The sequence below is a fragment of the Mus musculus genome, chromosome 7 (genome assembly GCF_000001635.26).
Source record: "Mus musculus strain C57BL/6J chromosome 7, GRCm38.p6 C57BL/6J".
Lineage (NCBI taxonomy): Eukaryota > Metazoa > Chordata > Mammalia > Rodentia > Muridae > Mus > Mus musculus.
This window is the reverse complement of record NC_000073.6, coordinates 44,369,778-44,381,370: the sequence shown is the minus strand read 5'-3', so window position 1 is coordinate 44,381,370 and position 11,593 is coordinate 44,369,778. Positions and strand designations below refer to the sequence as shown.

Sequence of the window (11,593 nt, the reverse complement as noted above, 5' to 3'; positions counted from 1 at the left end):
ATAGAGATAGAGATAGAGATAAAGAGATAGATAGAAGATGTGGTAAACTCAAAGAGAGACAGAGGGAGGAAGACACTGAAGGAAGCAGAAAGGAGAGAACGAAGTTGTAGGCAGGTAGTGAGGACTCTTGTAGGGAAAGGTGGATGGTGGAAAAGTTAGGAAAAGTTTAAATGAGCTAGCTGAGAGACTGGTCTAACTAAAGGCCAACGGCTTTAAACTGTTTAGAAGTCTGTGTCTTATTTAAAACACAAGCAGGTCCGCAGAAGCCCTGCATTTGGGTCTGAATCTGGAGCCTTGACTTTATGTGCATCTAGGATATTTGAGGGCCTTGGGTTTTGCTGCTGCTGGGCGTGGAAAACTGGAAACCAGGAAAGAGAATGTGCTGGCTACCCTATTTGGCTTAATAAAAAAGTAAGTAATATAGTTCTTCAATTCATCAAATGTCTCCAGGCAGACAAGATGGCCTAGTGTGTGAAGGAGCTTGCAGCCAAGCCTGATGCCGTGAGTTTGATCCCTGGCCCTCACACAGTGGAAGAGGAAGACTGAAGTGGAAGTTTCTGGCTTCTTTGGGAAGGTGGCTATATCACATGATGTTCTCCTGGTGAACACAGGTGAAAGGATGGTTTGCTAAAGCAGACATGTGAAAGGACGCCTGATGGAGGAGGAGTATAAACACGACCCCACAGACAGCGGGGGCAAGAGCATCGGTTTGCTTTGCTGTACCTCGCTAGTCTTCACTAACAACACCCATGCTTTAGTTTGCCTTACATCTCGTTGCTGAGCTCCGCTTGTGGTGATGTGTTAGAGAGAAACTTTGCCAAATGACTTCTCGTGAGGTTCCTGCGACTTCTTTTTGCCTTTGTCCCCAGAGAATTATTTCTAAACAAGTCCACTTCCTGTGTATTCTAATGACTTTTCTCTTCCACTACCTCTGGTGGCTGGTGGGCTAGAGGAGAGGTTGAACATTTATTAAAATAGGCTGCCAAAACTTATGTCTACAGATACTCCCACACACTGATCCACACGCATGTGCTGTGGCATGCATGTGTACACCCATACAGAAGATATGAGTAAGCCAGGCGGTGGTGGCGCACGCCTTTAATCCCAGCACTTGGGAGGCAGAGGCAGGTGGATTTCTGAGTTCGAGGCCAGCCTGGTCTACAAAGTGAGTTCCAGGACAGCCAGGGCTACACAGAGAAACCCTGTCTCAAATATATGTGTATATATATGTAAAAAAATTTTTAAGTTTAAATTGAAAGCTCTGATAAGGAGACAGAGGAGGACCATCTTGGGACTGTGCGGATAAGTCTTGGGTGCTGAGAGTACTGGGAAAGATGTCAAGGAAGGCTTCTGAACTTGTGAGCTTATTTCAGGGGCATGGCAGGTTGTAACATAGAAAGAGATGGAGGGAAGGAAGGTGTGTGGGTTTGATTGAGAATGGTTTCCATTGGATCACAAGTTTAAGTGGAACTGTTTAAGAAGTAGGAGGTGGCCTTGGTGGAATGGGTGTGGCCTTGTTGGATGAGCTTTCAAAAGTCCGCTTCAGGCTCAGTCTCCATTTCTCTCTGCCTACAACGTGTAGGTAAGATGTCACTCTTAGTCACTCGTCCAGCACCTTCATGCTTTACTGCCGCCATGTTCCCCACCATGATGGAGACAGATTAACCTTCTGAAACTATACGCAAAGCCAGGATGAAATGGTTTCCTTTAAAAGTTGCCTTGGACATAGCATTTCGCCATAGCAACAGAGTAGTAACTAAGACAGAGGGGATACGTAGAGAAAGGGAGAGTCTGAGTAAGGCTGGGTGGAGGAGGCTGGGTTCAGCCAGTGAGGATGGCCACCAGAAGGTGCTTTCTTTCATCCATTAACGTTTTCACTACCTTGGACAGTGCCTGACCCATCACCGACACTCACAGAGCTCAATGAATGAATGAATAAATGAATGAATAGCCAAGGGGATAGATAAAGAAGAAATGGGTGGGTGGGTGGATGGTGTGGTGGTTTGAATGAGAATTGTCCCTTAGAGGGTCATGTGTTTGAACACTTGGTCCTTGGGTGATTACAGAATCTTTTGAAAGCAGAGCTGTGCTATAGGACCTGGGTTACCCACGTGGTGAGCTTTGAGTGTTCATGGTCTGAGCCCACTTCCAGGTTCCTTTCTGCTTCCTGTTGGTGGTTGAAGATGTGATCTCCGAGCTTCTCCCTCTGGCTGCCTTCTGCCATGTTTCCTCAGCTGTCCAGAACGTCTCCTCTAGAACCGAAAGCCCAGAAAAATTCTTCTACAAGTTGCTTTTGGTCGTGGTGTTTCACAGCAATAGAAAAGTAGCTAGTATCGATGGAGGGACGGGGAGGTGGATGATATTCGGAGGGCTGGCTAAAAAAGGATAAAGGGGAGAGGGGAGGATTGTTGGATGAGGAAAAGGTTGGGCTGAGGGTTGATGGATAAATGATACTGTTTATGAATAAATACTGGAAGAAGAAATGATAGAGTAGTGGGTGAACAAATGAACCAGTTTGGACAAAACTCTTTGTTTTCCTTCTCAAAGTCCCCTGAGGCGTTCTCTCCACCTACCCATTCCTGGTTGCCTAATGAGAATCCCACATGGTGCCACCTAACCCCACCTGAGAAGCCTGTGCTTGAGGTGGGCCAGGATAGGTTCTGGGGTTTAAAGAGATGCTATACAGACTCATACACAGCTCTGCCCATCCCTCCCAGTGTTCAGTAGCTAGAGATAACCCCAAGATAGAGGTCAGCCAAGTAGCCAGGATTTGTGCAGAGGGAAGAAAGCCCTCAAACAGAGCTGCAGCCGGCACTGCTGCAGGTCTGACATCATCTGTGGAACTGGAGGAAAGTGCTGACTCGGGAATGTGGGTCCTGGGCTTGTGGCCAAGGGTTGCTGATGGCCTGACAGAGGTGGCAGGAGTGGCGGAGGGAAGTAATTGGCAGCTGGACAGAGGGGGCAGCCAGGGAACAGAGACACACAGAGCAATAGAGACAAAGAGAGGGAGGAGGAGAGAGGAGATACAGGGAGAGATGTGTCAGGTAGAGTTGTACAAGACACACAGAAAGGGGCAGCGCTGCACAGCATGGTAAAGATGCAGAAAGTTGGGTGTGAAGTTTGGTGAGTCAAACTCAGAGATGAACGTAGGAGAGGCCCAGGAGGCTCCTCCCCTCCCTGAGGAGTTGTTGTTTCACTATAGTAAATAAACTACACTCATAAGCACACAAGCAATTCTAACTAAACTCAGTGGGTTAAAAATAAAAAGCTGGACATTGGTGGCACACACCTTTAATCCCAGCACTTGAGGGGCAGAGGCAGGTGGATATCTGTGAGTTCAGGGCCAGTCTGCTCTACAGAAAGAGTTCCAAGACAGCCAGGGCAACACAGAGAAATCCTCTCTCGAAAAATGAAAAATGAAAAAATAAAAGTGTGGGGGCAGGGGCGGGGTGGGGGTGGGGCGGGGAGGATGTTGGGAAGAAGAGTTCCAGAGGATTGGGAAGGAAATAAGAGAGGTGAATGGGAGGCAGAGAGGACAACAGTGATGGAGAGACACCCTGAGGAAGCAAGAGACAGCAGGCAGGGGTTGAGGAGGTTCTGAGAGCATGAGTAGAATCAGAATACAATATACACATATGTGAATTGCCAAATAATAAATGAAACATATGTATCTGTGTCTATCTATCTATCTATCTATCTATCTATCTATCTATCTATCTATTTTCAAGAAGTTAGGTTGTGTTCCAGAGAGAGAAAAGAGAACTGAATTTGGAGAACTGATAGTTGTTCCAGCTACTTTTCTATTGCTGTTGATAAAATGCTGTTACCAAAAGCAAGGAAGGAAAGAGTTTCTTTGGATTACACTTCCAAGGCACAGTCCCTTAGTGAGGGAAGCCAAGGTGGGAACCTGAAGGCAGGAACCGTGGATGAAAGTTGCTTTCTAGCTTGCTAGCAGACCCATGCTTCTGCTTAGTTACCTAGGGAATGGTACCACCCACCACGGGCTAGGTCTTGCAACAGCCATTAACAATTCACAGTATGAGTTTCTCAAATAAGACTTCTCTCAGATGGCAGTAAGCTGTGTGGAGTTGACAGTAAAGCTAACCAGGAGAGAGAACTTTCACTGCGCCATTTTCACTGGTCAGAGATGAGAAACTGATCTCAGAGGTCATCAGTGTAGTGGTTTGAATGAGATGTTCACCGTGGTTTGGGCATTTACTATTTGATGCCTAGTTGTGGCCCTGCTTGGGGAGTTTAGGTGCAGGAAGTGTGTCTCTGGGGTCAGGCTTTGAGAGTTAATAGGCTTGAGCAATCCCCAGTTTGCTCTCTCATTCCTGATAGCAGTTAAAATGTGAGCCTTCAGCCTTCCGTTACCTCCTGCCACAATTCCCTGACACTACTGAGTCTTATCCATCTGGAATTATATGGCCAAGTAAATCTTTTCTAAGTTGCTATGGCCACTTAAAAAAGATTTTAATTTTTTTAATTGTATGTATATGAGTACACCGGTATGTCAGACACACCAGAAGAGGGTATCAGATCTGATTACAGATGGTTGTGAGTCACCATGTCGTTGGTGGAAATTGAACTCATGACCTCTGGAAGAGTAGTCAGCGCTCTTAACCACTGAGCCATCTCCCCAGCTCGGTCAAAGTGTTTTATCACAGCAACAGAAACTAAGACTGCGGGGCTGGTGAGATGGCTCAGTGGGTAAGAGCACCTGACTGCTCTTCCAAAGGTCCAGAGTTCAAATCCTAGCAACCACATGGTGGCTCACAACCATCCGTAACGAGATCTGACTCCCTCTTCTGGAGTCTAGTTGACAGCTACAATGTACTTACATATAATAAATAAATAAATCTTAAAAAAAAAAAAAAGAAAAAAAAAAGCCTTCCAGGCTGCCCTGTCTTGCAGGCTGCCCTGTCTTGTCTGAGCCTGTATTCTCTTCTTCTACATACTATAGTCTCACAAGGAATAGGAGGGGTAAGGTCCACTGGGCTGGGGTTGCATTGTTAGACACAAGAGATACACTCATTCATTCATTCATTCATTCATTCACTCATTCAATGCATATGTCTCTGGGCAGTGAAAGTGAGGGCTTAGGTGTTCCTGTGACCATGGCAGTCAAAAATGCTCCTTGTCCTACAGAGATGGAACTGGAAAAGATGGCTGAATGAGAGAAAGGGAAGGTCCAGGGACAGGGTCCCTGTCTTACTTTCTTTGTCCCCAGTTGAGTTTGCCACAGGGACCTTGCCTCCCCATCATTAAGTCTCTCTGCTTCACCTGGGCTCAGCCTGGTTCCAGGGAGTCTTCCTAACACACAGCAGAGTAGTTGCATTGTGTACACAGGACTCATGTTCAAATCCCCGAACCCCATGTATGCTGGCGCCCACCCAGGATTGTGTGCATTGGAGGATGTACACATACCCAGAAGAAATGTTGGAAATCATGGTTACAGAAGACTGAATGAGACCATTGAAGTGTATGAGCTTTTTAAGTGGCCAGTAACAGCCAGGCATAGCGGGGCACAACTTTAATTTCAGCACTAAGGAAGCAGAGGGGGCCAACTGTATGTAGGCCAGCCTGGTCTGCATAGTAAGTTCAAGGGGGGTGGGGTGGGGGTGCGGGTACATAGTGAGCACTGTGTTGAAAAAACACTAAAAACCAATCCCCCTCCCCAAAGCAAAACAACCAATCAAAACCAGCTAAATTGATCAAAGTTTAGGTTTCTCAATTTCTAACAAAAAATTGAGAGCTTCAGGCACAGCTGGATCCAGCCAGGCGGTCTTTCCTTCATCTTTGCCTTCTGGCAAGTTCCGAATCTACAAGGTAACACCGTGGCGACGCCTGCCCTTAAAGAAAGAGAAAGAGACTCCTAGCTGTGCTCCAGAATCGGGACTGATTTGTAAATTAGCTCAGAAAGCCACAGTGACAACAAAGACCACCTGGGAAGGGAGCTTGGGGACTCTATTGTCAGAAGGGGCGTGGTGACACATTCCTAACATTTCTGACTCTGGAAGGCAAGGGCCTGCCTGGATAAGGGACTGAGTTCAAGACCAGACCGGGATACATAGGCAGTTATTAAGAGGGAGAAACAGGCTACAAAAAGTGAGCCTGTGGATGCATAGACGAGACAGCTAAAGGGTTTTACAGCCTCCTCGCCTCACAGGTCCGAACTCACAAAGGATAGTCTACCCGGCACCTGCCTGCAGAAAGCCCCCAAGCCTGGCACCCAATGACACTTTTCTCACGTTCAGGAATAAGAGCCCCAGCCTTGCTCTCACATTGGGCACCATGGTAACCAGACCCTGCCTACCGTCCCCTCCCCCCTAGAGAACTCAGTTTCTGTTTGTCTCCAGGAGTCTAGCCGGTGCTGAGCAGAGGGCAAGTGGGCTCAGAGAGGGGAAGAGAGAAGGGCGAGGTGGTGGGAGTGGAAGCTGAAGCAGCTATGGAAGAGAGACTGAGGAATGGGCCTGGGAGAAGGGGAACGGGAAATAGGGAGGCTCAGAGAGGGTGACAAGATTGGTGAAGGACTGCAATGAGGAGGGGGCAATCCAGGGGGCTGGGGAGGTGCTGGGGAAGCTGATGGAGAAAAAGACCAGGGAGGTGGGACAGAGGGCAGAGACTTCTGGGAGAAATGTGGAGGACAACTGGGAAAGGGGGTTTAGAGGGAGGCAGACAGAGAATTGTGAAAACCGGGGACAGGGATGGTTCAGGAGGGCTGAAGAAAGAGAAGCCATGAGACAGGAAGAGATGGAGACGGAAGTAGAGTTGCAGGGAAACAGGAGGTGGGGCGCACACCGAGTCCCGGAGGTTAGGGGAAAGCGTGTGTCCTTGTGGTCTCAGCCTTCCAGTTCCGTGTTTGTCCCTCGTGGTTTCAAAGAGCAAGAAGCAGAAGTCCAGGAAAAGAGCTGCGCTGTGTGGCCCAGTGCGAGCATCTCGCCCCATCTTTCTGGACTTCCCCAGACCCGCTTCTCCAGGATGCAGCCAGAGGTGGAGCCTTTAATCTCCCCCAACCTGGGCGCCCCTGGCTCACACAGGGAGACAGGTGAGCAGGTCTGGGGGCCGGCGAACCGGCATTCCCACACTGTTGGTCCTCGAGCCTAGAACTACATTTCCCAGGAGCCCCTGCCTTTCTCTGGCTGATACTCTGGGTACAGAACTGCATTGCCCTTGGGGGTTCTGCAAGTCTCTGGCCAGTGTGGGAAGCCTCAAACCACATCTCTCAGAAGCTGTTGCAGTCCCCCTGCTAATAATTCTCTGAGCTCATACTACTTTTCCCAAGAGGCTCCCTTGCCAATATTCTGAAATCAAAACTACATTTCCCAGAAGGCCTTGCAGATCTCTAGCAAAGACTCTGCGGGTCCCTGGTCAGTATTCTGGGTCCAGAACTACATTTCCCACCAGCCTCTGCAGTTACCGGGCTCATTAATAATCTTTTAACAAGAAGTGCTGCAGCTATCTGAACGTAACTTCTGGGCCCCAAACTACATATCCCATGAGACACTTGCAGTTCCCTAGCCAACACTCAGATTTAGAACTCTGTTCCCCTCACCCTCTGCAGTTCCCTGGCACATACCCTCGGTTTACAAAGAATTTACCATGAAATGCTGCAGTGTCGTTCCCCCCTCCTCCGCCCCCCGCTAATATTTCTGGGCCCAGAACTGCAGTTCCCATGAACCTCCTGGGCTTCAACAACGCTTCTGAGTCTATTTTCCCTAGATACCTTCACTCCTTGGTCTTGCACAGTAGTTCAACGTCTTCCTGTCCTCAATCCCTGGTTCTTATTTTCAGATAGCCCCACCTCCAACCCAGATGCAGAACTAAACCCTAGGTGCCAATCTTCCACCACAGCCCCACTCAGAGCCCCGACCCCACCCCCCAGCCCTGTCTTACTTTCTTTGCCCATAGTTGAGTTTGCCACAGGGACTTTGCCTCCCCATCATTAAGTCTTTCTGCTTCACCTGGGCACAACCTGGTTCCAGGGAGTCTTCCTAACACGCAGCTAGACTATAGCTGTCTCTTGCTCACGTCAGCCCCAGGCTTGCAGCCCTTTCCAGCACAGCTCACTTCCCAAATGCTGAGTTGATGTCATCCCAAGAAGATTCTGCATGGCTGTAAGTAACAGAAATGTGAACTCTGTAAAAGTAGAAATGGCATTTGTTCTATACAAAAAGTACAGAGAGATTAAAGTCAGGGACACCACTAGGGAGCCAGTTTCTTTCATCTCTCAGAGTTTTGATTTGAGACACATTTCCTTGGCATAGCACATAACTTTGGCTTGCTATTACCTCACGGTCACAAAGCAGCTACTACAATTCCAACCATTCTCTCCAGAAGTCTTCATTCTGAGGGCTCCCTAGATGTCTTCTCCTGCCACTTCAGCTGCAAACACTAAGCTGCCCACTTGGCCGACCGAGTAAGAGGAAACAAGATGACCTTATTCTTCTGCACAGGGGTTTCCAGCTCTAGCCGAGGCCCATTTAACAAGAAGCTTTACCACTGGGGCTCAGGCGGTCCTAGTTTTTTGGATGCTTACCTGGTGGAGATAATGAACCGGAGCTGGAACATTTCGGTATAAGCCTAATGACTATTTCTGAGTACCTGGGAAGAGAACTATAAACCTCAAGACCCCATGTGGTCACCTTCCTCCACCTAGACCCTCACCTCCACAACAGCCCACCGTCTTCAAAACTGGGTATCATTCGTTCAAATGTGAACCAGTAGGGACTTTTCACATCCAAACTACAAAATGTAGCAAACTCCTACAGTCTTTAAGTCTCACTGTAACCTACACCTCCTCAGGGAGGCATTCTGGGATTGCCTGGGGGGAGAATTTCCTCTGCCATTCTAAACTGGGAGTTCTCAGGACAGAGTGGCTATTAGTCATTTGGCTAATAATCTTTTTAAGTTTTCCGGTGAAAGGGTGTTCTCCATTGTCCTCCAAGACACACAGGAAGCACAGAGATGCTATTGAGGAGTGAAATTCTTTTTTTTTTTTTTTTTTTTTTTTGGTTTTTCGAGACAGGGTTTCTCTGTATAGCCCTGGTTGTCTTGGAACTCACTCTGTAGACCAGGCTGGCCTCGAACTCAGAAATCCACCTGCCTCTGCCTCTCAAGTGCTGGGATTAAAGGCGTGTGCCACCACCGCTGAGTGAGGAGTGAAATTCTTGCATCAAGTGAATTAGTAAATACTTTATTTTCCCCCAGTTTTGGGATCAAACCTAAAGATTTGTGGTGTCAGACAGGGGCTCTAACACTGACATGATCCTAGTCCTTCACGGGTGGATTCTAGGCAGGTGCTCTACCACTGAGCCACACTCCACCTTCTCACTGGGTATTGTGGTTTGAATAAGAGTAGCTTCTAGAAGCTCATGTATTTGACTGCTTTGTCACTAAGGAGTGGATCTGGTCTTGTTGAAGGATCTATGTCTCTAGGGCTGGGATTGAAGTTTCAAAAGCCCATGCCAGCCTTTCCCCTCTCTCAGCTTGTGGATCAGCGACTACTCCAGTGCCGTGTGTGCTATCATGTGCCCTGACATGATAATGGACTAAGCCTCTGAAGTTTTGAGGGAGACCCCAGTTAAAGTGGCTGTGGTCATCTCATACCTTCACAGCCACAGAACAGTGTGGTCACGGCATGCCTTCACAGCCGTAGAGCAGCGACTAAGACAGAAGTTGGTACCAGGAAGCAGGATATTGCTGAAACAGGCCTATTCATGCTACTTATTGGTGTAATGTAGACTTTGGGATGTCGGATTTAGAAAAGCAGTTGAACGCTTGAAGAGGGGCTTAATGGGCCATTCAAGAAGGAGCATTAAAGAGATGCTGAGGGCAAGTTGAACTGTGGGGGCCCAGCTCCAGAAGTTTTAGAGGGAAGTAAATGCTCTAGAGACTGTTTATGGTGGTTTGAATAATAACGGCCCATATTGGCTCATATATGAATGCTTAGTCATCAAGGAGGGGCACTACTTCTAAGGATTAGGGGGTATGGTCTTATTGGAGTGGGTGTGGCCTTGGAGTAGGTGTGGCCTTGTTGTAGGATGTTTGTCGTTAGGGGTGGGCTCTGAGGGTTCATAAACCTAAGCCAGTCCCAGAGGCCTTTTCTCTTCCTGCAGATTCACAAGTAGACTTCTCAGTTCCTTCTTTAGCACCACATCTACCTGTGTGCCTTCATGCTCCCTGCCATTATGACAATGCACTAAATCTCTGGGTTGGAAGCCAGCCCCAGTTAAATATTTTCCTTTACAAGAGCTAACATGATCATGGTGTCTCTTCACAGCAATAGAACACTGTTGATTAAGACAACTTTCTTATGTTATTTTGACAAAGAATGTGGTGTCTTTTTGCCCGTGTCCCAAATATCTGCCTGAGACTAAATTGAAGAGTTTTTTAGATTAATAATGGCATTGATAGAATCATGTGGTTATTAGTATCTATCTCTCTACCTCTCTATATCTATCTATCTATCTATCTATCTATCTATCTATCTATCTATCTATCTATCTATCTAATCGAGACAGGGTTTCTCTGTGTAGCCATGACTGTCCTGGAACTTTCTCTGTAGACCAGGCTTGCCTCAGACTCAGAGATCCTCCTGCCTCTGCCTCCAGAGTGCTGGGATTGAGGCATTGAGCACCACGTCACAGACTAGGAATCACTGTCATGCAGATATACAATGAAAAGGGGCAATCTGGACAAAGAGAAATACAAGCTATACACACTGAAGGGAAAAGGAGCAGCAGGAAGTGTAATGGAGTTGAGCCCAGTGCTCAGAGAGATACAGTGGTTGACGGAAAGCCTGATGCTAAAGAGAATAAAGGGAGAGGGGTCCTCAAGGTAAGAGCCCATCCAGCCAAGCTTCCAGCCCATGAAGGAGAGCTTAAGTAGTGAAGGAAACCATCGGTAACAGAAAGTCAATGCCAACACAACTGACCGAGGTGGCCATGTTCCAGTCCCAGCAAGTAGCCATCTTGGCACTTTGGGCCACACGGTTCTGGTTTTGGAGTCAAGGACACAAGGAAGGGTTGTGGAATCTTCCTCTCAGCTAAGGAGAGCTGCTGACGTCAGGCGTGTGCAGGAGTGTCCGGCGTGGAGGCTCGGAGAGGCCGATGCACGAAGCTGCGAAGGTGCAGCCTGGGTTGCTAGGGGGCCTCAAGATGTTGGAGATGCCAGAGCTGTGGGACGGCTGCAGAAGAAAGCTACTAACAGGGAGCTGGTGGAGCCCATCACCTGGCTGTCTTGACCCACCTGCTCCAGAATAATGACGCAAAGACTTAGAGTTATTTATGAAGCCTAGGCCTTATAGCTTAGGCTTGTTCCCAACTCGCTCATGTAACTTATTTGATTTCCGTTCATTCTAATTTGCATTCTGCCACGTGGCCTCTTACCTGTTCTCCAGTCCTGGCACCTCTTCCTTCCTTCCTCAGTGCCTGGCTGGCGGATTTCCCTACCTCTCTGTTCTTCCAGTGGCAACCGCTGACTTTTTCACCCGCACCCCAGTTCTCAAATAACAACTTGGAGGCTTATTTATAAATGTTGCCTAGGCCATAAGCTAGGCTGGTTCCCCGACTAACTGTCAATTCATTGTCTC

The 11,593-nt window shown here is 47.9% G+C and overlaps 1 protein-coding gene and 1 long non-coding RNA gene across 9 annotated transcripts in view; one reads left to right on the top strand and one right to left on the bottom strand.

Moving 5' to 3' along the window:
- Window positions 1-11,593, top strand: part of 1700008O03Rik (RIKEN cDNA 1700008O03 gene) — a 25,652-nt gene that overhangs the window by 4,324 nt on the left and 9,735 nt on the right. For 2 of the 8 annotated variants that reach the window (XM_017312286.1, XM_006541171.1), the window contains exon 1: window positions 6,391-7,048. The exons of 2 other annotated variants lie outside the window; for them this stretch is intronic. In XM_017312286.1, coding sequence (XP_017167775.1) covers window positions 6,586-7,048 — 463 coding nt within the window. In that variant the 5' untranslated portion in view covers window positions 6,391-6,585. 4 more of the 8 variants (NM_027049.1, XM_030242968.1, XM_006541172.4 and 1 more) reach the window with 4 other exon arrangements.
- On the bottom strand, window positions 5,468-6,874 carry Gm39001. Its single transcript, XR_882056.2, has 2 exons — window positions 6,802-6,874; window positions 5,468-5,847 (listed from the first exon to the last, which is right to left on the bottom strand). It is a non-coding gene; the product is annotated as a predicted gene, 39001 (long non-coding RNA).